This window comes from Podarcis tiliguerta (assembly GCF_965153285.1).
Source record: "Podarcis tiliguerta genome assembly, chromosome: 16".
Taxonomy (NCBI): domain Eukaryota; kingdom Metazoa; phylum Chordata; class Lepidosauria; order Squamata; family Lacertidae; genus Podarcis; species Podarcis tiliguerta.
The window spans coordinates 25,792,942-25,814,600 of NC_139549.1; the positions used below are offsets into that span (position 1 = coordinate 25,792,942).

A 21,659-nucleotide genomic window follows, 5' to 3' on the forward strand; every position below is an offset into this window, starting at 1 on the left:
CCGTGCGCTGCTCTGGTTCGCCAGAAGCGGCTTAATCATGCTGGCCACATGATGCAGAAGCTGTACGCCGGCTCCCTCGGCCAGTAAAGTGAGATGAGCACCGCAACCCCAGAGTTGCTCACGACTGGACCTAATGGTCAGGGGTCCCTTTGTGGTTGTTGTTGTTTAGTCGTTTAGTCGTGTCTGAGTCTTCGTGACCCCATGGACCAGAGCACGCAGGCACTTCTGTCTTCCACTGCCTCCCGCAGTTGGTCAGACTCATGTTTGTAGCTTCGAGAACACTATCCAACCATCTCGTCCTCTGTCGTTCCCTTTTCCTTGTGCCCTCCATCTTTCCCAACATCAGGGTCTTTTCCAGGGAAGGGGTCCCTTTACCTTTACCTTTAAATTACAACTCACCAGTGCGCTGTAGTGGTTAGAGTGTGGGACTAAGACCTGGGAGAGAGCTGGTTTCAAATTCCCACTTGGTTAGGCAGCTCACTGGGTGACCCTGGGCCAGTCGCTGCCTCTCAGGGCAACTCAGCCTCACAAGGTTTGCTGCTGGGATTAAATGAGGAGGGGGGAAAGAGTGTAGGCCACCTTGAGCTATTTGAAGAAAAAAGGTCTCTCTCTCTCTCTCTCTCTCACACACACACACACACACACAGTACATTTACTATTAGAAGACAAAACAGTCCCTACCCGCAGGCTCTCGATTCAGTAGACATGTTACAAAAGGAAAAGGGACCACGGAGGGAAGAGGAATGCAAACATCAGAGCAGCAGCCCCTCCCTGGTCCATAGATAGAGCAAAGTGTTGCCAATCCTTTCCTATGAGGCAGGGATGCAGTTTCCCAGGTGGGTGACGACATCCTGGCAGATGCCAGAGGCGAGTCTGTTTGGGTTCCGGTCCTAAAGCTACGCATTCTAATCCAGTTTCACGTGAAGCGCTGCAAACGTCAAGCGGGTCTGTTACGCTACAGAAGGCTCGCGGTGGGCGTGGTCTCGCGGAGGGGCGAGTCTCCTTTAACCAATAAGGAAGCTGCCGGGTGGGCAACCAGAAGCGGTTGGGCGCGGCACCGGAGGGCGGTGTCCCCCCCAGCGTGCGCTCCAGCCAATGGAATGGCGCGGTGGGCGTTGCCAGAGGACGACGGAGCCTATTTAAACTCGCCGGTGCTCTGCCGCCGTCTTTTACAGCAGCCATGGCCGGGCGTTGCCGAACCTCCAAAGGCGCGTTGTTAGCGCTGCGCGCAGCCCAGTCCTTCGCTTCGCGGAGCTGTCCGCGTTCTGCCACGGCCGCTGCGCCGGCGCCGGCACCTGCGGAGCAGCCTTTGGCTGACCCTGCCCAGCCGCCCCCAGCCTCATCCTCCGGTGCGCGCCTCCAGCAGCCGCCGACTCCGCTGCCTCCGCCCCCCGCGGTGGACTTCGCGGACGCGCAAGAGGCTTTCCGGAGCAAGAGCAGCGGCGAGCTGGCCCGGGGGCTCCTGGTGCTCGGCCTCTGCTCGCTCGAGCCGCTGGTGGAGCACGGCGACAAGGTGAGGAGGCGGTCGCGCGGGGGGCGCCGCGCAGGATACGCGCCCCGTTGCTTTCGCTTTCCTTTCTCTTACCAATTCCTTTCATCTCTTTATTCATTTCTTTCTCCGCTCTCTTTTCGTCAATTCCTTTCTTTTCCTTTCTTTCTTCCTTCCTTTCTTTCTTTCACCCTTTCCTTCCACTTTTGTTTCTCCTTTGTTTTCTTTCTTTCCTTCCTTCTTTCTTTCCGTAGGAGCCCTGAAGGGGCTGGGCAACCCCAAAGTTGGTGGGCATTGCCATTTAGCTAGTGTGCACGTGCCGCATTTTGTGATTGATTATACGGGGCGAGCTTTACCTGCTCCCCCCCCCCCCATATTTCATTCAAGTTTTCACCCCTTCTTCCTTCTCCATCTTTCGTTCCCTTTCTCTCCTTCCCATTGCCGGCCACTCTCCTAAGGGCAAATTGATGCCTCCCACACAAAGGCTGTTGCCATGAGAACCTGATTGCCCTTTGATGCTCCGTCAGGAATGGTAGGGCAGAGGGTGGGGAGACCGACAGCAGGTGGTGCCAGAGCCAATGGCAGGTAGAGCCCCCCTCGGGCTCCTTGTAAGTCGAAAGGAAGGTGGGGTGGCGGCAGCTGAGATTGGGCGGACAGCACCCGCATTTGCCCTACCAGAGCAGCCTCCAGTGGCAAGAGGGGAGACCACGGTTGAAATCCACGCTTGGCCATGAAGCTTACGGTACCAGCCTGCTCCTGTCAGCATAACCTACCTCACAGGGTTGTTGTGAGGATAAGATGAGGCGGGGGAGAACCATGTTTGCCACCTTGAGCTCCTTGGAGAAAAAGGTGGGATACAGATGCAATAAGACGTGTCCCACGTTGCCTTGTTAGAAGTGGGTAATGGGGAACAATAAAAACCCTGAATGTTGTAGGTTTATATTAAAATACATGTGTTTGTTCAAAGCATTTGCACCTTTCCTTTCAGTCACTGCCCCCACGCAACCCCACTGAGTGGCTTACAAATGCATAAAAGCTGTGCAGCTCCTTTCCCTAGGGTTTATGATCTAAAAAGTCATGACACAAAAAGAAAAGTGGATGAGGAGGACAGAGGAGCACATGCAGACAGGGGCAGCAAATTCCTTGATTTCGCAATGTTATTTGGGGGGGAAAAGTCCTGAAAATGTTTTTTTTTTTCTTCCTGAGCGGTTGTGAAGTAATGCTATCTGCTCTTCTGACCTATGTGCAAGTGAAAAAGCTAGATGGCTTGCATGTCAGTTCTTGTGAAAATAAATGCTCGTGGAAGCCGCCAGCCCTGCTGTGGCTGCAGCCCCAATGACTCCTAGTACGCCTTCGGAAGCTTAGCAGGGCCCTTTTTAGAGCAAAGTTGCCTTTCTGATTCCTCCTCCATTTTAACTCCCTGACTCTGCATCCTACAGCTGATGAGCTTCAGCCGGAAGCTGTTGGGCCAGTGGCTCTTTGAGAAGCTGATGAAACTGACCTTCTACGGGCAGTTTGTGGCCGGCGAGGACCAAGAGGCCATCAAACCTCTCATCCGGCGCTACAGCGCCTGCGGCGTGGGCTCCGTGCTGGACTACAGCGTGGAAGAGGACCTGACCACCGAGGAGGCTGAGAAGAAGGAACTGGAGTGAGTGAGAGGCTGCTTTGTGGCGGCTCAGCTGGAGGAGGGTTTGTGTGTGGCTGGGCTCAAGCCACTTACTATGTTGCAATGGGAGCTTCCTTCCTTGGGCGTGTTGCATTGCATGAGAAGGAAATGTGAGAGGAAGGAGGCAGAGGGCAGGAAAGTAAAGAGGTCTTGGCTTTGCATGAGAGAGGTGTGTGTGTCCTTGGTTGTGGGGAAGAAGTGGCTTATGTAATTTCCAAGTGTTGACTTGCTTGCAAGGGATAGGTCAGCTGCTTTGCTCTGTCACCTTTGCTGAAAGATAGGAGTGGTTTTGGCGGGTGGTTTCCCCAGCTGCAGGCAGCTGCAACGGGTTGAAACTGCCCCACAGCAAGGAGGAGGACCGGTTTGGGGGGATGTTTAGCCGAAGACAGGCTGAGTGATGATGGAATCCAGGTGGTGTTCATGTTTGGGGCTGCCCAGGGGACAGTGCCGGAAGAGAGATCCACAAGTCAACTATTTCAGCAATGTGCAACGGCCAAGTTCATACCTACCCCTTTCTTCCTGCTCCCTTTCCTGTGCGTTGTCTCTCTCGGCAAACTTATCTTCCTTGCAAACATATCTCGAGGCTTCAGGCAGGGTGGAGAGGGAAACGAATACGCTTTGCGTGGATTGTTTTTGGAAACACAAGCCATGCCAAAGAGATGATTGACAGGAGAGCTTAAAACAGGGGTGTGCCGTAGCTCGGTGATACGACATCTGCTCTGTGCATAGAAAGTCTCCCGTTCAGTCCCCAGCATCTCCACGTTACAAGGCTAGACATGTCTCCTGCCTGAAACCTTGAGAGAGGGGCTGCCGGTCAGTGTAGGCAGTGCTGAGCTCAATGGATGAGTAGTCTGTACGGTGGTACCTTGGTTCTCAAACTTAATCCATTCCGGGAGTCCGTTTGACTCCTGAAACCATTCGAAAACCAAGGCACGGCTTCCGAAAAACGTTCGCAAACCGGAACACTTCCGGGTTTGCAGTGTTCGGGAGCTGATTTGTTCGACAGCTAAGCCGTTCGAGAACCAAGGTACCACTGCATAGCGGGGGGGGGGGGGGGTAAGAGCACTTGCTTAGTGTGCAAATTCAATCCTTGCCATTCTCAGGTATGTTTGCTCTGTGCCTGAAACTAGAGCACAGCTTTCCGTACTTTTCAGATGTGCATCATTTTGCGACACAGCAATTCGGTTTTCCTAGCAAACCGGAGCTTAAACTTGCCCCTTTCCAACCCGAGAGGAGCGCAGGGAGTGTTTGCATGACACGGCTACATGCTGCAGCCGACGCATAGTTTGGAAAGCTCTGGGCTGTCCCACAGAAGATGTTTTCTGATGCTCCCAGAGGGGAGGGCATAAACCAGTAGATTCAAATGGCAAGATAGGAGGCTGTCGTTTGGGATATTTTTCTGGCACTCAGAGCTGTGTGGCAGTGGAAAGGACTACCTTGGACTCTCCTATAAACAGAGAGGTCGGGTGGCCACGTGTCAGGGATTCTTCAGCTGTGGTTCCCACCTTGCAAGGGCTTGGGGGTCTCTTGGGGTCCCTACCAGCTCTATGAGGCTATGAACCCAGTTCCCATAGCTGTTTGGCAGGAGGCCATGGTGAAACCAAAGCTGCCTTTGCGTCACAAGGTGGATTGTTCTCTCTCTGCTTGGTACGCAATGTGCACCTTGGGGCTTGCCAAAAGGAGGGGAGGAAATCCAAACACTCGGGCAGCGTGATTGGATGGGGGCAAGCCTCCCCTTTCCTTTGGTCTGCTGATGGGAAGGCGGGTCCCTTACGCAAACAGAGCAGCTGCCTGTAACATGTGCAGAGGCTGCGTGAGATCCCCTGCTGGGGAGCCTGGGGGGAGGGGAAAGGTTGCAGCTTTGGGGACATTTTGGTTTATGGGAAAGGCAAGTAAGAGGCAGCAGGAGAGGAGTTTATAAAATCATGCATGCCATGGAGGAAGTGGATAGAGAAAAGCTTTTTCTCCCTCTCTAGAACCTGGACACACGTAAGGAAGGTGAATCCTGGAATTGTAGAATTGGAAGGGACCCTGTGGGTAATCTAGTCCAACCCCCTGCAGTGCAGGAATCTTACACCCAGTGTGGGCCTCGAACCCACAACCCTAAGATTAAGAGTGTCATGCTCTACCAGCTGAGCTATCCCAGATTCAGGACAAACAAAAGTAAGCACTTCTTAATGTGCTGCATAGTTGAACTGCGGAACTCCCTGCCACAAGAGGCAGTGACGGCCACCAGCTTGTTGGCTTTAAGAGGATTGGACAAATTCAGGCAGGCTGAGGCAATTGATGGCTACTGTGTGCTGCTGCACAGTTTTTAAAATGGGGCACGGCATGGAGAGCACATAGGGATAAGTTTTTCTCCCTCTGTCCTTCCCATTCATCTCCACGTAAAATCCTTCCTGCTGGTCAGTATAGACCAGTGTTCCCCAAACTTTGGGCTCCAGCTGTTTTTTTGACTACAGCTCCCATCATCCCTAGCTAGCAAGACCAGTGGTCAGGGATGATGGGAATTGTAGTCCAAAACCAGCTGCAGGCCCAAGTTAGGGGAAAACTGGTCTAGGCAATACTGAGACGGGCCAGTGGTTTGTCACAGACTCACAGCATAAGGCTGCTTAGTGTCAGCTGCTGGGGAATGAACCCAAGACGTTTTGTGTTCAGAGTTTGTGCTCTTTCACTAAACTGCTCCATGTTGCCTTACTAAAGTTTGCTCTAAAATCTCCCTCCCTTCCTCTTCTCCCACTGTCCGAAATTCCCTTCTGCTTAGATACAAGCTTATGAGCTCAGCCAGCCTCGCTAATCCTTGTCACAGGGGCAACCTTACAATAATGGACCAGGTCAGGTTTCTGCCGAGTGCTTGGGTTGCAATCTCCCTGTAAGGCAGGCTTCCATCCAGTGAACTTGAGTTCGCTGGTTCCTTTAACTCTTTCCTGCTGTTTCATAACTGCAGCCCCCCCACACACACTTCCTGTTGTGGAATTCGTTCTGCAGAGCAGAAAAGCTGGCTGCGAGCACGTGGAATCCCGGCCACTTGGGAACTTTTCTGCTTGAGCAAGCAGGAGAAAAGTTAAATGGGGATGGAGAAGAGTTGTCATTTTGTTTGCAAAGCCTAAATGAGTGCATCCCTGGCCATGCTTGATTTTAGTGGGCTGTATCTAGCATTCTCTGTCCACAAATTGCACCATGGGGCAGCAGCGTTTAGAAACGGCACAGCAGGAGTAGTTCAGTGCACAAACTGTGCAACAGCTGATTCTTATTGTGCAATGCTATAGCCTGGGCTATACGATCGCAAGTCAAATGTAGCAGCTCAGAGCATGCTAGATTTGCATGTTGCTGATGACTAGGCACTTGTGGCTTTCACTGACAGCAGCATGCTGGCTGCTCCCACACGAAGCCCAGAGTGTGTAAAGCCTGCCTGCACCCTCCCATACATGGCTTGGCTGGACTTGCTATTTGCAGTGACTCATCAGTCGCCTGGGGCGAGTCTGCAAAGAACAGGGGTGAGCACACTTCAGGCTTGCAGGATTTATTACGTTATTGTTTCATTAGAACCACAAGGTCTTCCAAGCACAAGTGGATGAGAAGTGATCTGAGAGCTGTGCACCCAGTCTCATCGTGCAAAAATCCACTCCTGGATTTCCCACCAAGCTTTATTAATCTCAGCAGGCTAACTTAGAAAAGGGGTGAAGGAAGCCACCTTCTTGCTAATGTTCAATAGACTTTCGCCAGCCTAGCTCCCTCTGGATGCTGTCAGACTACAGTTCTCATCATCCCGTGCTGGCTGGGGCTGATGGGAACTGGAGTCCAACATCTGGAAAAGGCAGCAGATTAGCTGGGGGGAGGGAGGCTGCGTTTAAACAACTGGGTGTCAGAAATCTGCTGCAAGAGACCTACCGTTTGCCTGCCTCTGGTTGCTGAAATAAGGCTTGTGTTCATCTTTTTGTTTCAGCTCCTGTACCTCTGCATTTGAGAAGGAGACTGGCAGTAAGTAAAGCAGCTTTCATGTTTCTAGTCCTTAGTGTTTGCCTTCTCTTCCTCCCCCTGCCAAGTGTCTTGATTCTCCAGATCGCTCCCCACTCCCTCCTCCCCCCCCCCCCGGGGTCTTCATTAATGTGAATTTTTCCCAGGGCAGAAAAATGGAACAACCTCGTTTTTGTATTTCCTTTGGGGTAGATCATGCATAGGCAAACTCGGCCCTCCAGATGTTTTGGGACTACAACTCCCATCATCCCTAGCTAACATGACCAGTGGTCAGGGATGATGGGAATTGTAGTCTCAAAACATCTGGAGGGCCGAGTTTGCCTATGCCTGGTCTAGAGGAATCTCGTTTTAATTGGGTGTCCCGAAGGCCAACGAAAACCACACAGCCATTTTATTTACTAAAATAAAGGTCTATCTAGCTAGGTAGTATCTGCACTGATTGGCAGAGGCAGCCTCACAACTTTTTAGCAAGTGGAGCAGCTCTGTCGCCACCAAACAAAGGCCTTTCGCTATATTGAGTTGCACCGTTGGTCTCTCGATCTCAGCATCATCTCCTCTGGTAGCATCTGTCCAGGGTTCAAGCAGGGAGTTTCTCCAGGCCTTGTTGTTGTTCTACTGCATCTTTTTCAATAGTCCATGTTTTATATAACTCCATCGTGCCTGCTACATTACAAGTGTTATTGCAATCCTGTTAATGGTTTTCATCTGCTTACAGTGGTCTCCTTGATAAATTATAAATTTTCCCCATTCTTTCCTGAAATTTTTGTCTTCTTGGTTCCTGAGCCTTTCTGGTCAGTTTTGCCATTTCAGCCTAGTCGAACAGTATCAAAGTGATTTCTTGGCAGTTGCTTCATTCCAGAATTCTCCCTAAGGTCTCAGTGTAGGTTACAGTAGAAAACACAGTTTTACATCTATTTAAAACAACTAACAACCCTAAGACTAAGGGGGGGGGTGTTAGGAACATATACAGTGGTACCTCGGGTTACATACGCTTCAGGTTACATACGCTTCAGGTTACAGACTCCACTAACCCAGAAATAGTGCTTCAGATTAAGAACTTTGCTTCAGGATGAGAACAGGCGGTGCAGCAGCAGCAGCAGGAGGAGGCCCCATTAGCTAAGTGGTGCTTCAGGTTAAGAACAGTTTCAGGTTAAGTACGGACCTCCGGAACGAATTAAGTACTTAACCCAAGGTACCACTGTACCTCAAGTGTCAAAGAGGCCTAGAAAGGAACTGGTGCAGCTGTTTTCAAACAGGGAGTTATATGAGATCCAAATGGAACCCTGGCCTGTAATCCAGTGGCTGCATTTTGGACCAGCTGAAGTTTCCAAGTTGTCTTCAAGTGCAGCCCCACGTAGAGCTCATTGCAGTAGTCTACTTGCTCTAACTTCCTGTCCTGTCTCTCTCTTCCCCCCACCCCAGAGCAAAGAGAGAAGCGCTACAGTGTGCACCGCAAGTTTGGCGACCGGCGTGATGGGGTCATCAGCGCCCGCACATACTTCTACGCCGATGAAGCCAAATGTGACCGGCACATGGACACCTTCCTGCGATGCATCGAGGCTTCTGGTAGGCAGGATAAGCCCCTCTGGGAAACAGTAACATAATAAATCCTGCACTGACTCTTGCAGTAGCCTAGTTGGACAGCCAACGGGTTGCTTGGGGAGATGAGCCAGAAATCAAACTTGCTATATTATGGTGTAAACTCCACTTCATATCAGCCATGCTTGGGTACCCTTTTGAGAGCCAAGGAGTTGATTTTTTTCACATCACAGTAAACCGTGGTTTGCTCTTCCCAGTGAACAAGCAGTGTGTAAGCACACATAGCTGAATCACACCTACCTTGCACTAGGAGCACCAAACAAGCCCTGGTTTAGGATGTAGTGATCAGATGGGATTACTATGAGGAATTATAAAATATGCATCGAGCCATTGTGTCCACGATGAAAGCATTGCGTTGACTGGGTTCGATTCATTGACAATAGTTTCTGATCAAATCCCACAAGCTTCTGCATCTCTGATTTCTCTACACCTGACAGGCACGTATAAGCATTCTGAAACACAGGCCAGTTGCTTCATCAGACGTCCTCAGTGCCTAAAGGTAGTAGGTTACTTTGATGTAGTTTGTTAAACTTAGGGCCAGGAAATAGTTTCACATGGAGGTGATAAAGATGCCTAATCTTTCCTTGCCATCCTTTCTCTCCTGTTTATTGCTGTTTATGACCTCCATAGTTTCCTCTTATTTATTCTGAACTACATAAGTATGCTCAAGTAGCAAATAAGTTTCTTTGTAGTTAGAAGAATTTCTTCTGATCTGACTTTGTTCCACGTGGGGATTTTGAAATGCTCAGACGAAATCTGATTGGTTCTTACTAACACTGTGTAAAAAGTTCTTTTGTGAATAAAACGACCTGGGCCACAGGGTGTGGAGAGAGGGATTATTATTGGCACCCCTCCCAGAGTCTTGCTGGTCAAGCCTCGTGTGTATTCTGTTAATCAGAGTCCAATCCTTCCTTTGCTTTGGGAACGCCACATAGGAGGCATGCAAAAACCCAGCAGCTGATCCTCACGGATCAGCTGAGATGGCGTTGCCTGTGGTCGCTCCAGCTGCGGCTGCCTTGGAGCCCCCGGAGGGCTGGCTAACATTGAATGTGGCTCGCTGTCCACAAAACGGCTAGCCGCCTCTGCAGTAAACACAACGTCTTCATAATTGTAATACACAAAGCAGCCCATTGCGATGTCGTGGCTAAAAGAGGCCGATATGGACTACTAGACTCTGGATTTTAATCTCGACCTGGCCTGGCCTACCTCTTAGGGTTATTTTGAGGACAAAATGCAGGCTACCCCCACAGGGTGCTGCCCGCGTCTTCACGGAGGAAGGGGCAGAGAGGGTGACCATGCTTTGCCTTTCTTTGGCAGGTGGCAGTTCGGAAGACGGCTTTTCTGCCATTAAGTTGACCGCACTGGGGAGGCCTCAGTTCCTGGTAAGCAGAACCGACAAAATGTGCATGTGAAATTCTGCAGTTCCGATTTTTCCCCTGGAAAGGCCACGTTGCTGATGCCAGCACGTAACTGACATGCTCCTCTCTCTCCCCCTCTTTTTCCAGCTGCTGTTCTCAGAGGTGCTGGTGAAATGGAGGCGATTTTTCCACCAGCTGGCCGCCGAGCAGGGCAAGGTGGGTCTGGCTGCCCTGGAGACCAAGCTGGAGGTGGAGAAGCTGCAGGTGAGTCTTCGTGCTCTGGTCCCTGGTGGGATGGGTTGGGGGGAGCAGCGGGGGCTGATGGAGTTTCTTCCAGAGGACCCTGCCTCATTTCTCTGCGGACAAAACGGGGCTGAGATCAGGGGCAGCATTTCGGCTCCAAAATCCGGCCCTCACTGCCTCTCCGGAAAGGTGCTAGGCCAGACTTCCCCCAGCCCTGGTGCCCTGTTGGACTACAACTCCCATCAGCCCCCAGGCAGCACAGCCATTTTGGACTACAGCTCCCATCAGCTCCCAGCCAGTACTGTGCTTCTTCCATCAGCCCTGGCATCATGCAGCCATGTGAAGCTGGGGCTGGTGGAAATTGTAGTGCAAGACATCCAGAGGGCTTTGGGTTGCAGAAAAGGCCTGTTCATGCTTGAACCTCTGATTCATTCATTTATTAGGTCAGTTGGTTAGAGCGTGGTGCTGATAACGCCAAGGTTTCAGGTTCGATCCCCATATGGGACAGCCGCATATTCCTGCATTGCAGGGGGTTGGACTAGATGATCCTCAGGGACCCCTCCATCTCTACAATTCTGTGATTCTATTGGCCGGGTTGATCAGGCAGCCCATCACTGGAGGATCCCAGGGCGGAGCGTGCAAGTGCCACATGGCAAATAACTGGGCACCAAGCAAAATACAATAAACATTATTCATTTTTTAAAAAGCCAAAGCATTTAAAACCAAAACGTTAAAAACGCTAAGAAAAAGCATGCGCGCACACACACACACACACACACACACACACACACACTTTCCAGGTTTGTACACTTCACTGATTTTACCATCAGTTTGACATTTCAAAACTTGACTTCCTTCCCCCTCTTTCTGCGGCTCCTTAAATTTATTTTTAATATCTTCTGCATATCCAAATTAACTTAATTTGCTCATTTATACATCTTTTAAACATATACTCTTATGAAACTGCAGGTTAATACAATAATCCTGCCAATCTTCTTATCTGTTTACAATTTATCTGTAAACATTCAAAAACCATTTCCATTCTTCTATAAAAAGTTTGTTACCTTGATTTCTTATTCTTCCGGTAAGCTTTGCCATTTCTGCATATTCTATACGTTTTTGTATCCATTCTTCCTTTGCTGCGATAAAGCATGCTCTCTTTGGCTTCAGACAAAGAGCAAACTTGAACCTGAAACAAGCTGAGGTCCCCTTACCTAGAGCAGATGGATTATTGATGCCTTATTAGTTCCGGTAGCAAAATCATACCTCCAAGCATAGAAGCATCATATCTCTGAAAACCTGATTGTGGGAGGGTGTGAGTAGTTTTCGGCCGCCATGCGCCATCTGTAGTATTTTCCTGGAGGCGCCTGTTAGATAGAATCAAGAGCCTGAACTATAGTAAACCTTTGGGTGTGATTTGGCAGGGGGTTCATTCCTCTTCTGTAAAAGGAGCGGAGGGGGGAGGCAGGAGAGACTATTTCTGGAATTCACCACTGGCTTTCACATTCCTATCTTGGTGCGTAGAGCTGTGGTGAGTCTCTGATGAAAGAGGGAGCCCTTCTGGGGCTCAGGAGATCTGCGGCAAAACCCTTCCGGCTCTCTACTTTATTCAAAGCCAACTTGGTTTTGAGAAGCTATGTCTGTTCCCTGCTCGAAAGTCCACACCTACAAAGCCGCTGTTAGCACCATGTGCGAGGGAGAAGGTTTGAGGGGACGGTGAGGGGAGATAAATTTATGACGCAGGACTTGGGAGATGCTTGAATTGTTTCCACCCCAGCTGGTTGCTCAGTCAACCCACTGAAATTATCCTCTGAGTAAGCCTGGCATCAGATAGTACCTTGTAAGTTTCAGAAGTGGTGCCTGGTTCTTGTTTTTCCTCCTCCCTCCTCAATCCTTTTTCCTTTTGTGTTGTGTCTCCCCAACCCACCTCGGTGTTCCTCTTTTTTTAAACGATTGCAAGCCTGATCATGGATCTTGTCAAGCTATTCTGGAATCCCTTTCAGGGAGCGATAAACAGCATAACAATGTCTTAAATATTCATAATTACCCATTAAAATGGGTTCGTTTTGGTTTCTTGGCAGGAAGCACTGGCCAAGCTGGGGGTTGCCACTAAGGCGGAGAGTCAGCACTGGTTCACAGGCGAGAAGCTGGGCGTGTCAGGGTAAGCCCCCTTGCTTCTGAGTCCAAGGAACAAGACTATGGGGGGTGGCTTTGTAGAGCAGTGGGGAGGACAATACACATGTTGGGGAATCGGCTGGGCTGTTTCTGGGCCAGTGGGGAATGGGTGGCACATCTGGGGACATGAACACAAAGGGGTTAGAACGAATCTTGAGAATGTCAGCACAAGGGTAGGGAACTACCGTATCTTTCGTTCTATAAGACGCACCAGACCATAAGACGCACCTAGTTTTTGGAGGAGGAAAGCAAGACAAAAAATATTCTGAATCTCAGAAACCAGAACAGCAAGAGGGATCGCTGCGCAGCGAAAGCAGTGATCCCTCTTGCTGTTCTGGCTTCTGGGATAGCTGCGCAGCCTGCATTCGCTCCATAAGACGAACACACATTTCCCCTTACAGTGGTACCTCTGGTTACATACGCTTCAGGTTACATACGCTTCAGGTTACAGACTCCGCTAACCCAGAAATAGTGCTTCAAGTTAAGAACTTTGCTTCAGGATAAGAACAGAAATCGTGCACCAGCAGCGCGGCAGCAGCAGGAGGCCCCATTAGCTAAAGTGGTGCTTCAGGTTAAGAACAGTTTCAGGTTAAGAACGGACCTCTGGAATGAATTAAGTATTTAACCTGAGGTACCACTGTACTTTTTAGGAGGGAAAAAGTGAGTCTCATAGAGCAAAAAATACGGTAATATAGAACATGCAGAGTTTCTATCATGTGGTCCATCCAGCTCAATATTGTCAACACTGTCTGGCAGCAGCCCTCCAGGGTTTCATGCAGGGAGTCTCGCCAAGCCCTACCGAGAGATTCCAGGAATTGAACCTGCGACCTTCTGCATGCAAAGCTCTGCCACTGAGCCATGGTCCCCATGTGGACTTCCAGGTGCTACCGGACACCAACTCGCATCTTCCCTGACTGTGTGCTATCAGTGCTGATAGGAGCTGGAGTCCATCAGGGTCCCTATGATTCCCTACCCTTGAATTTTAGGCTTTGCTTTTCTAATGAAAATAAAGCCGTGTCACGTATGATGAATTCCAACTGCAAAAATCCAGAGCCCTCCCTCCTTAGGGTGGATTTAGGCATCTTGGTGTCTGGCAAGGGCACATCCCTGCATGAGCTTCTGAGGTTGGGTGAGGCTCCTGTTCCCCATTCTGGCCAGGGTGGGTTGTAGCTCGGGAACAGAGCCGCTGCCTTGCATGCAAAAGGTCCCAGGTTCTATCCCCAGGTAGGACTGGAAGAGGCTCCTGCCTGAAAATCTCTCTGCACAGCCACTGCTGCCTGTCAGAGTGGACACTACTGAACTAGGTGGCCCCAATGGACTGACACTTAAGGTCCAGCTTCCTATGTCTTCAGAGAAGGACCATAACTTGGAGGTAGAGCATTGGTTTTGTGTGCAGAAGGTCTAGCAAAGACTCCCTGTGTGAAAATCTGGAGAGCTGCTGCCAGTCAGTGCGGGCAACACTTGGCTCGAGTGACCAATAGTTTGGCACTAAGGTCCAGCTCTGAGGGCCTTCTGGTGGCTCCCTCACTGCGAAAAGCGAAGTTGCAGGGAACTAGGCAGAGGGCCTACTTGGTAGTGGTGCCCTCCCTGTGGAACGCCCTCCCATCAAGGAAATAAACAACTCTCTGACTTTTAGAAGACATCTGAAGGCAGCCCTGTTTAGAAGCTTTTAATATTTGATGAATTGTTGTATTTTAATATTTTGCTGGAAGCTGCCCAGAGTGGCCAGGGCTACCCAGTCAGACGGACTGCATGTAAATAATAAAATTATTGTTATTAAGTTACCTGCCTTTCAAAGCCTGCTCCTGCAACAGTTCCGTTCTCTTTCTTCCCTTCACCCCCAGAACAGTGGACCTGCTCGACTGGAACAGCCTAATTGATTCCCGGACGGAGATCTCCAAACTCTTGCTTACTCCAAACATTAAGGTAAATGGCTTGCAAGGAGGGGCAGGGGGGGGACATACATAGGCCCCTCAGGGTGCTGGAAAAAGTAACCCTTCCTGTCATCTTCTCCACTATCAAAATGAAAGCAGCGAGATCCTTGGGACACCTGAAATTATTGACAGAGTTGGAGCATCTCCCGCTCTGAGGAAAGTTTGCAATTGTTTGGGAATTTTCCCAAACTTGGGTCTCCAGCTGTTTTTGAACTACAGTTCCCATCATCCTTGACCACTGGTCCTGCTAGCTAGGGATGCTGGGAGTTGTAGTCCAAAAACAGCTGGAGACCCAAGTTTGGGAATAGCTGGTTTAGAGAAAAGGCAACATGATAGAGGCAAACATATAATGATTCATGGCACGGAGGAAGTGGATAGACAAGAGGTTTTTCTCTGTGTTTTAATTTGTTTGAAGCCACCCAGAGTGGCTGGGGTAACCCAGTCAGATGGGCGGTATATAAATTATTATTTTGGACTCTAGCTTCTGTCAGTCCTTATCATCATATGCCATAAGTGGCTGAGGCTTAATCCAAAGTAGCTGAGGACCAGTTGGTTGGCCAAGGCTGCACTAGATCTGCCTGTGCATGTTAACAGTCATCCAGTTTCTATATCGCCAGCTGTGCCTTAATCTCTCCTCTCCAGCCGAGGGAGAAACCAGGTTGGGTAGCAGCTATCGGCAGCAGGGCTGATCCCAGAGCTGGTGCCTGGCTGGCGCCCTCTTTTGGCTGCAAAACACATTAATCAGTTCCTTAAATTTTAAAGGGACACCTGACCATTAGGTCCAGTCGTGGCCAACTCTGGGGTTGTGGCGCTCATCTCGCTTTACTGGCCGAGGGAGCCGGCGTACAGCTTCCGGGTCATGTGGCCAGCATGACTAAGCCACTTCTAGTGAACCAGAGCAGCGCACGGAAACGCCGTTTACCTTCCCGCCAAAGCAGTACCTATTTATCTACTTGCACTGGCATGCTTTCGAACTGCTAGGTTGACAGGAGCAGGGACAGAGCAACAGGAGCTCACCCCGTCACAGGGATTCGAACCGCCCACCTTCTGATTGGCAAGCCCTAGGCTCTGTTGTTTAGATCACAGCGCCACCTGCATCCCTAATCAGTTGCTTAGTTGCTCTTTATTATTGCTATTGTCTTTGATATATTAATTGTCTTCTGATAACTTTTAAAAGACAAAAATGGCACATAGTTTGAAAGCAAGACAAAAACCCTAACAAGTTGAACACTTGTAGACCCATTTATTCAGCTGGGAAATCCTGTTGGATCAAGTCTTCAGTTGCTTCTGGAAAGTGCAGATAGTTATCCAATTACCTATGGGATATTGTTAATAATAGTAATAAAAATAAATGTATGTATGTATTATTTATATGCCACCCATCTGACTGGGTTGCCCCAGCCACTCTGTGGCTTCCAGCAAATTACAAAACCACTTTTCTTTTTTATTTAGTACTACTACAGTCGTACCTTGGAAGGCAAACGGAATCCATTCCGGAAGTCCGTTCAACTTCCAAAACATTCAAAAACTAAATCACGGCTTCTGATTGGCTGCAGGAAGGTCCTGCAGCCAATTAGAAGCTGTGGAAGCCCCATCAGACATTTGGGTTCCAAAAGAATGTTCACAAACTGCAACAATCACTTCCAGGTTTGTGGCATTCGGGAGCCAAAACGTATGAGTTCAATGGAGTTCAGGATCCAAGGTACAACAGTGCTTAATATTTTATTGTTAATAATAATGCATACATACTGCTGTCTCACAATACATCAGGGTGGTGTACAAGATCGTAAAGATATTTAAAAGCAATGCAAAGCAGTCCCAAAATTAAATTGGCTACTCGGGGGAGATTTTAGACAATTGCATTAAAAAAATATTTGAGATGCAAGGAAGGAGTGTGCCTTTGCTAAGAGATTGTTCCACAACACTGGACTGGCAAAACCAGATACCCAACTTGTGGCCAAGACCAGCCTGGCCTCTGTAACACAGGAATCAACTAGCTATGGTGCTCCAGATCATCTCTGTGATCAAGCTGGGATATACAAGGGTTCCTTAGGGTATCCTGGATCCAAAAAATTGTGCTATATGATTGCATCTTGCGCTCATTGAACCTGAGCAATTTCAGCCTTGCACGGTTGAAATTGCACAGGTTAATCCCACGCAAGGTGGAGCACTTAAAAGCTCTTTGGGTTTTCCAACATTTTGAGTATATCTGTTTTCCCTTCCAGCGCTACAATTCTATGAATCCTGATACAGTGGTGCCTCGCAAGACGAAAAGAATCCGTTCCGCGAGTCTCTTCGTCTAGCGGTTTTTTCATCTTGCGAAGCAACCCTATTAGCGGATTAGCGCTATTAGTGGTTTAGCGGCTATTAGCGGCTATTAAAGGCTTAAGGGATTAGCGGATTAGCTGCTAAAAGGCTATTAGCAGCTTAGTGCCTTAGAAAAAGGGGGTGGGGAGCGGAAAAAAATCGCAGGAACTCGCAAGCCCATAGGAAATTCGTTTTGCGAAGCACCTCCAAAATGGAAAACCCTTTCGTCTAGCGGGTTTTCCGTCTTGCGAGGCATTCGTCTTGCGGGGCACCACTGTACCTTAAAAAAATCCCTTTATTCAGAACCTTGAGGATCTTAACACAGTGGCAGAGTGATTTGCTGCCATGTAGAATCCTCTTTCTGTGGGTACAATGAGTGTCCCCTGCTCTCCCACCCCCCCCCAAAAAAAAATCTGCCCCACATCCTCAGTCTCTTCCTTTCTTCCAGACAGGGCAGCTGGAGCCACTTCTCTCTCGCTTCACTGAGGAGGAGGAACGCCAGATGAAGCGGATGCTGCAAAGGATGGACGTTCTCGCCAAGGTAAGAATTTGGGGAGTGTTTTTAATCTTTTTCTTCTCTTCTTCCTGGGTCTGCCTGAGAGAGAGAGAGAAAGAGAGAGAGATGGGCTGTTTGGGTGAGGTGAAGATGCCGGTGCCCATTAAAAATAGCACACGGCCCACAAAAATAGAAAGATGAAATAGTTCCCACCAAAGAAGAATGGATAGGTAAAGTAAAGGACTATGCTGAAATAAGCCAAGTTAACAGCTAGGGTGGTGTAGAACTAGGGGCGACAGAAGGAAAGAGAGATTGTTGTGTTGTTATGATATAAAAGAGGAAAGATAGGGTGCAGTAAACAGGAGGAATTAAAAAAAAAAACACTGTGGAAAATGGAATGGGAAGTCAACAAAAGGAAAGAAAAAATTATGTCTGTGAGAAGTTTTTGGAAATTTAATTATACATACATACATACATACATACACACACACATCTATCAGTCTACAGTGGTACCTCGGGTTACAGACGCTTCAGGTTACAGATGCTTCAGGTAACAGACTCTGCTAACCCAGAAATATTACCTCGGGTTAAGAACTTTGCTTCAGGATGAGAACAGAAGTCGTGCAGCGGCAGCAGGAGGCCCCATTAGATAAAGTGGTGCTTCAGGTTAAGAACAGACCTCCAGAATGAATTAAGTTCTTAACCTGAGGTACCACTGTATTTATCTAATAGCTTGTGGCCCCATAAGTTCACTTCACTCAGCAGGGGAATGCAGCCCCGGGCCAGAAAGGTTCCACCATCTCTGACAGTGGCTTTGGTTAGGTAGCAGAGAAGCGACCTCTGGCGATGTCCTCTGTGCTGCTGTGACTCACTCCATCGCCTTGCTTGCTTCCAGAAAGCCGTAGAGACGGGTGTGAGGCTGATGGTGGATGCCGAGCAGACCTACTTCCAGCCAGCCATCAGCCGCCTCACCCTGGAGATGCAGCGGAAGTTCAACCGGGAGAGAGCCTCCGTCTTCAACACCTACCAGTGCTACTTGAAGGTGAGGCGCCAGGCCAGGAGTGGGTTCGCTCTTGCACACACAACATGGTGGGGGTTGGGGGTGGGCATCCTCAGGATCCGTGCGAGGTTGCTGCTGATGCAGGAGATTCTGTGCAGCAGACCCTGAAACTCTGAAGAGCTGCTGCCAGTCTGTGTAGGCGACACTAGGGTAGATGGACCCAATGGCCTGACTCAGTTTAAAGGAGCTTTGTTCTTTGATTGGGAACCATGAGGACCAGAATCTGAGCTCAGTGGTTGAGCACCTGCTTTGCATGCAGATGGTCCCGGGTTCAATCCCCAGCCTGAAACCTTGGGAGAGCTGCTGCCAGTCAGTGTGGGCAATACTGAACGTACTGATTGTAGGCAAAGTGGTTGGTCTGACTCAACGTCAGGCATCTTCTCTGTATTGCCTCCCTGTGAGCAGGATGCTTACGACACGGTGACGGTGGACGTGGAGCTCTCACGCCGGGAAGGCTGGCACTTTGGTGCCAAGCTGGTGAGAGGCGCCTACATGGAGCAGGAGCGCAGCCGGGCAGCCGAAGTGGGCTACGAGGATCCAATCAATCCGACTTACCAAGCGACCAGCGAGATGTACCACAGGTGGGCCTGTTGCTCAGTGGCAGAGGATTTGCCATTCCAGTGCTCGCTTTCCTCTTCCCTCCACAATCCTTTTTCCTTTTATGCTTTGCTTATTATTCCCAGGTTCATTCCCCACTGGCATCTCCAGCTGAAGCTGGGCATATCATCTGCCTGAAACCCCAGAGAGCTGCTGCCAGTCAGTGTAGACAGTACAGGGCTAGATCTGAGTCAGTATAAGGCAGTTTCCTATTTGATTCAGCTCTTTTTTGAACCATATGGACTAGAATCTTATTTTTAGGGAAAGGGCTGAGGCTCAGCAGTAGAGCACCAACTTTGCATGCAGGCAGCCCTAGCTTCAATCTATAATGGTGCCTCCAAGTCGGGCTGGGAATGTCTCCTCCCTGTAGCTCTGGAGAGCCACTGCCAGCCAGTGCAGGCAGCACTGAACTAGATGTAACCCCAACGGTCTGAATCACTGGAAATGCAGCTTCTGATGCTCCTGTGACGTGCATCTTCAGATTTTTGAGAGCCACGGGAGGGAAAATGCAAGCTCAGTAGCGATGGCATGATTACCAATCCCCTCTTGCAGGGGAGTTGGACTAGATGACCCTTGTGGTTCCCTTCCAACTCCACAATACTGTGATTCCTTGCAGATGCCTGGATTACATCCTCGAGGAGATCCGGCACAGCCGTAAGGCCAACGTGATGGTGGCTTCCCACAACAAAGACACAGTCAAGTTCACACTTCGCAGGTATTGGGGGACACACACATTGTAGCCCCTGTGCCTCTTGGCAGCTGGGAGCCCCCCCCCCCCGGCCAGCAAAGCCTCTTGAAGGGGCAGCATTTTGCATAGACCTTAATTTGCCCCTCTTCCCTTCCCTTATGCAGGATGGCAGATCTCGGCATCCACCCTTCAGAGAACAAGATCTACTTTGGGCAGCTCCTGGGCATGTGTGACCAAATCACCTTCCCTCTTGGTAAGTGAGCATGTGTGTATTCACGGAACACCCTCACCCCCCCCCCCCCAAAGTTAGAAAGCTGTCGCTGTGAACCAAGGGTTCCCCTAAACCAGAGCTTATTTTCAGCCAGAACTGAGTTCCAGCACCTTTCAGATGGATGCCACTGCCATTATTTCTACTTTACAGTCGTACCTCGGAAGTCGAACAGAATCCGTTCCAGAAGTCTGTTCGACTTCCAAGATGTTCAAAAACCAAGTCACGGCTTCTGATTGGCTGCAGAAAGTTCCTGCAGCCAATCAGAAGCCCCGTCAGACATTCGGCTTCCAAAAGAACGTTTGAAAACCAGAACACTCACTTCCGGGTTTTGATCGTTCAGGAGCCGGAACGTTCGACTCCCAAGGCGTTCAGGAGCCAAGGTATGACTGTATTTCTTGTAGATCATCATTCCTGCAGATCAGCTTTGAATTGTACTGTGAAAACTTCAATACAGTGGTACCTTGGGTTAAGTACTTAATTCGTTCCAGAGGTCCGTTCTTAACCTGAAGCACCCCTTTAGCTAATGGGGCCTCCTGCTGCCGCCACACCGCCGGAGCACGTTTCTGTTCTCATCCTAAAGCAAAGTTCTTAACCTGAATCACTATTTCTGGGTTAGCGGAGTCTGTAACCTGAAGCGTATGTAACCTGAGGTACCACTGTATATATATTTTTTCTCCAAGAAATGGAGGGAAAGAGTAAAATGCCAACTTAAAAAAAAAGGGGGGGTTCACATAGCTACAGACACTAACTTTTTAACCCCTGACGCCCAGCTTGTGGGGCAAAAGTCTGGCTGGCCTGATGAGGCTCGCAGGACGCCAGTTCCACACCCTTGCCTTAAGCATAGAACGCAGCCTTCCTGAAGCTCTGTTTGCCCTCGAATCTGTTCATGCAGCACCACAGATGGGCCTGTACGGAGGTCTTGTGCCTGTACCAACTCCCATTCTTTTGTTCTTCAGGTCAGGCGGGCTACCCTGTGTACAAGTACGTTCCTTATGGGCCCGTCAACGAAGTCCTCCCTTACCTTTCCCGGAGAGCCCAGGAGAATCAAGGCTTCATGGCAAGAGCCAAGGAGGAGCAGGACCTGCTCTGGATGGAGCTGAAGAGGCGGTTGTTCGCGGGAACCCTTCTCTCGGCCCCAGCTTTGCTGTAGACTTGCCTTCAGTGGCCCCACTTCCTTGGGGAGGTGGGTTAGTGTAGAACTGTTGGTGCAAAGGTGCGCCGGCGGGGCAAAGAAGGCTTGAAAGCATCCAATGCCATTTTGCCGTTCTTTTAAAAAAACAAAGTGACTGTGCTGTCCCAGTTGGCAGTGGACATTACAGCAGTCCGGGTGTGTTGTTTGCTGGGATTGTACATAAGAGGAGCGGGTGAACCTTGTAGTTCCCCCTTGCCATGCAAGAATTGAAGTTTCTGTTCCGGCACCAAGGTGCCCTGCCTTTTGCCATTTGATGGATTTTGAGTGTTTACGTGTATGTGGGAATGTAGGGAGGTAGGAAGGATCACCTCTGAGCACCACTCGCCACTTCTGGGATTAACCCTCGGCTCTGTAGCACCTAAGATGGAGATGGCTGTCGCTCAATAAAATTAACTCGACTAAAGTTTCTTCGGTCTGTTGCAATGTTAATGTTATGGGCGTTGGTGGGGAAAGGACTCCCAGCCCTCCTGAATGTGAGCCCAGGCTTTGACAGGGCTGGTGTGCAAATCCTCTCACATCCCTGTCTCCATGCCTCTGTACAGCAGTTCCGGAGCATGGGCAGAAAGCAGCAGAATAGCTGGGTGCGTGGACTGCAATTCCTGTGCT

At 49.6% G+C, this 21,659-nt stretch overlaps 1 protein-coding gene across 1 annotated transcript; it reads left to right on the forward strand.

The window, feature by feature from the left end:
* The first annotated feature begins 1,144 nt into the window (after positions 1 to 1,144).
* Positions 1,145 to 21,456, forward strand: PRODH (proline dehydrogenase 1). The gene is made up of 14 exons (XM_083417745.1): positions 1,145 to 1,513; positions 2,929 to 3,137; positions 7,102 to 7,136; positions 8,556 to 8,699; positions 10,050 to 10,114; positions 10,238 to 10,354; positions 12,415 to 12,494; positions 14,353 to 14,434; positions 17,198 to 17,290; positions 18,141 to 18,287; positions 18,711 to 18,886; positions 19,519 to 19,617; positions 19,755 to 19,843; positions 20,818 to 21,456. Exons 1-14 carry the CDS (start codon positions 1,181 to 1,183, stop codon positions 21,009 to 21,011), a joined length of 1,863 nt encoding a protein of 620 aa, XP_083273871.1. The 5' UTR covers positions 1,145 to 1,180; the 3' UTR covers positions 21,012 to 21,456.
* The last annotated feature ends 203 nt before the right edge of the window (positions 21,457 to 21,659 follow it).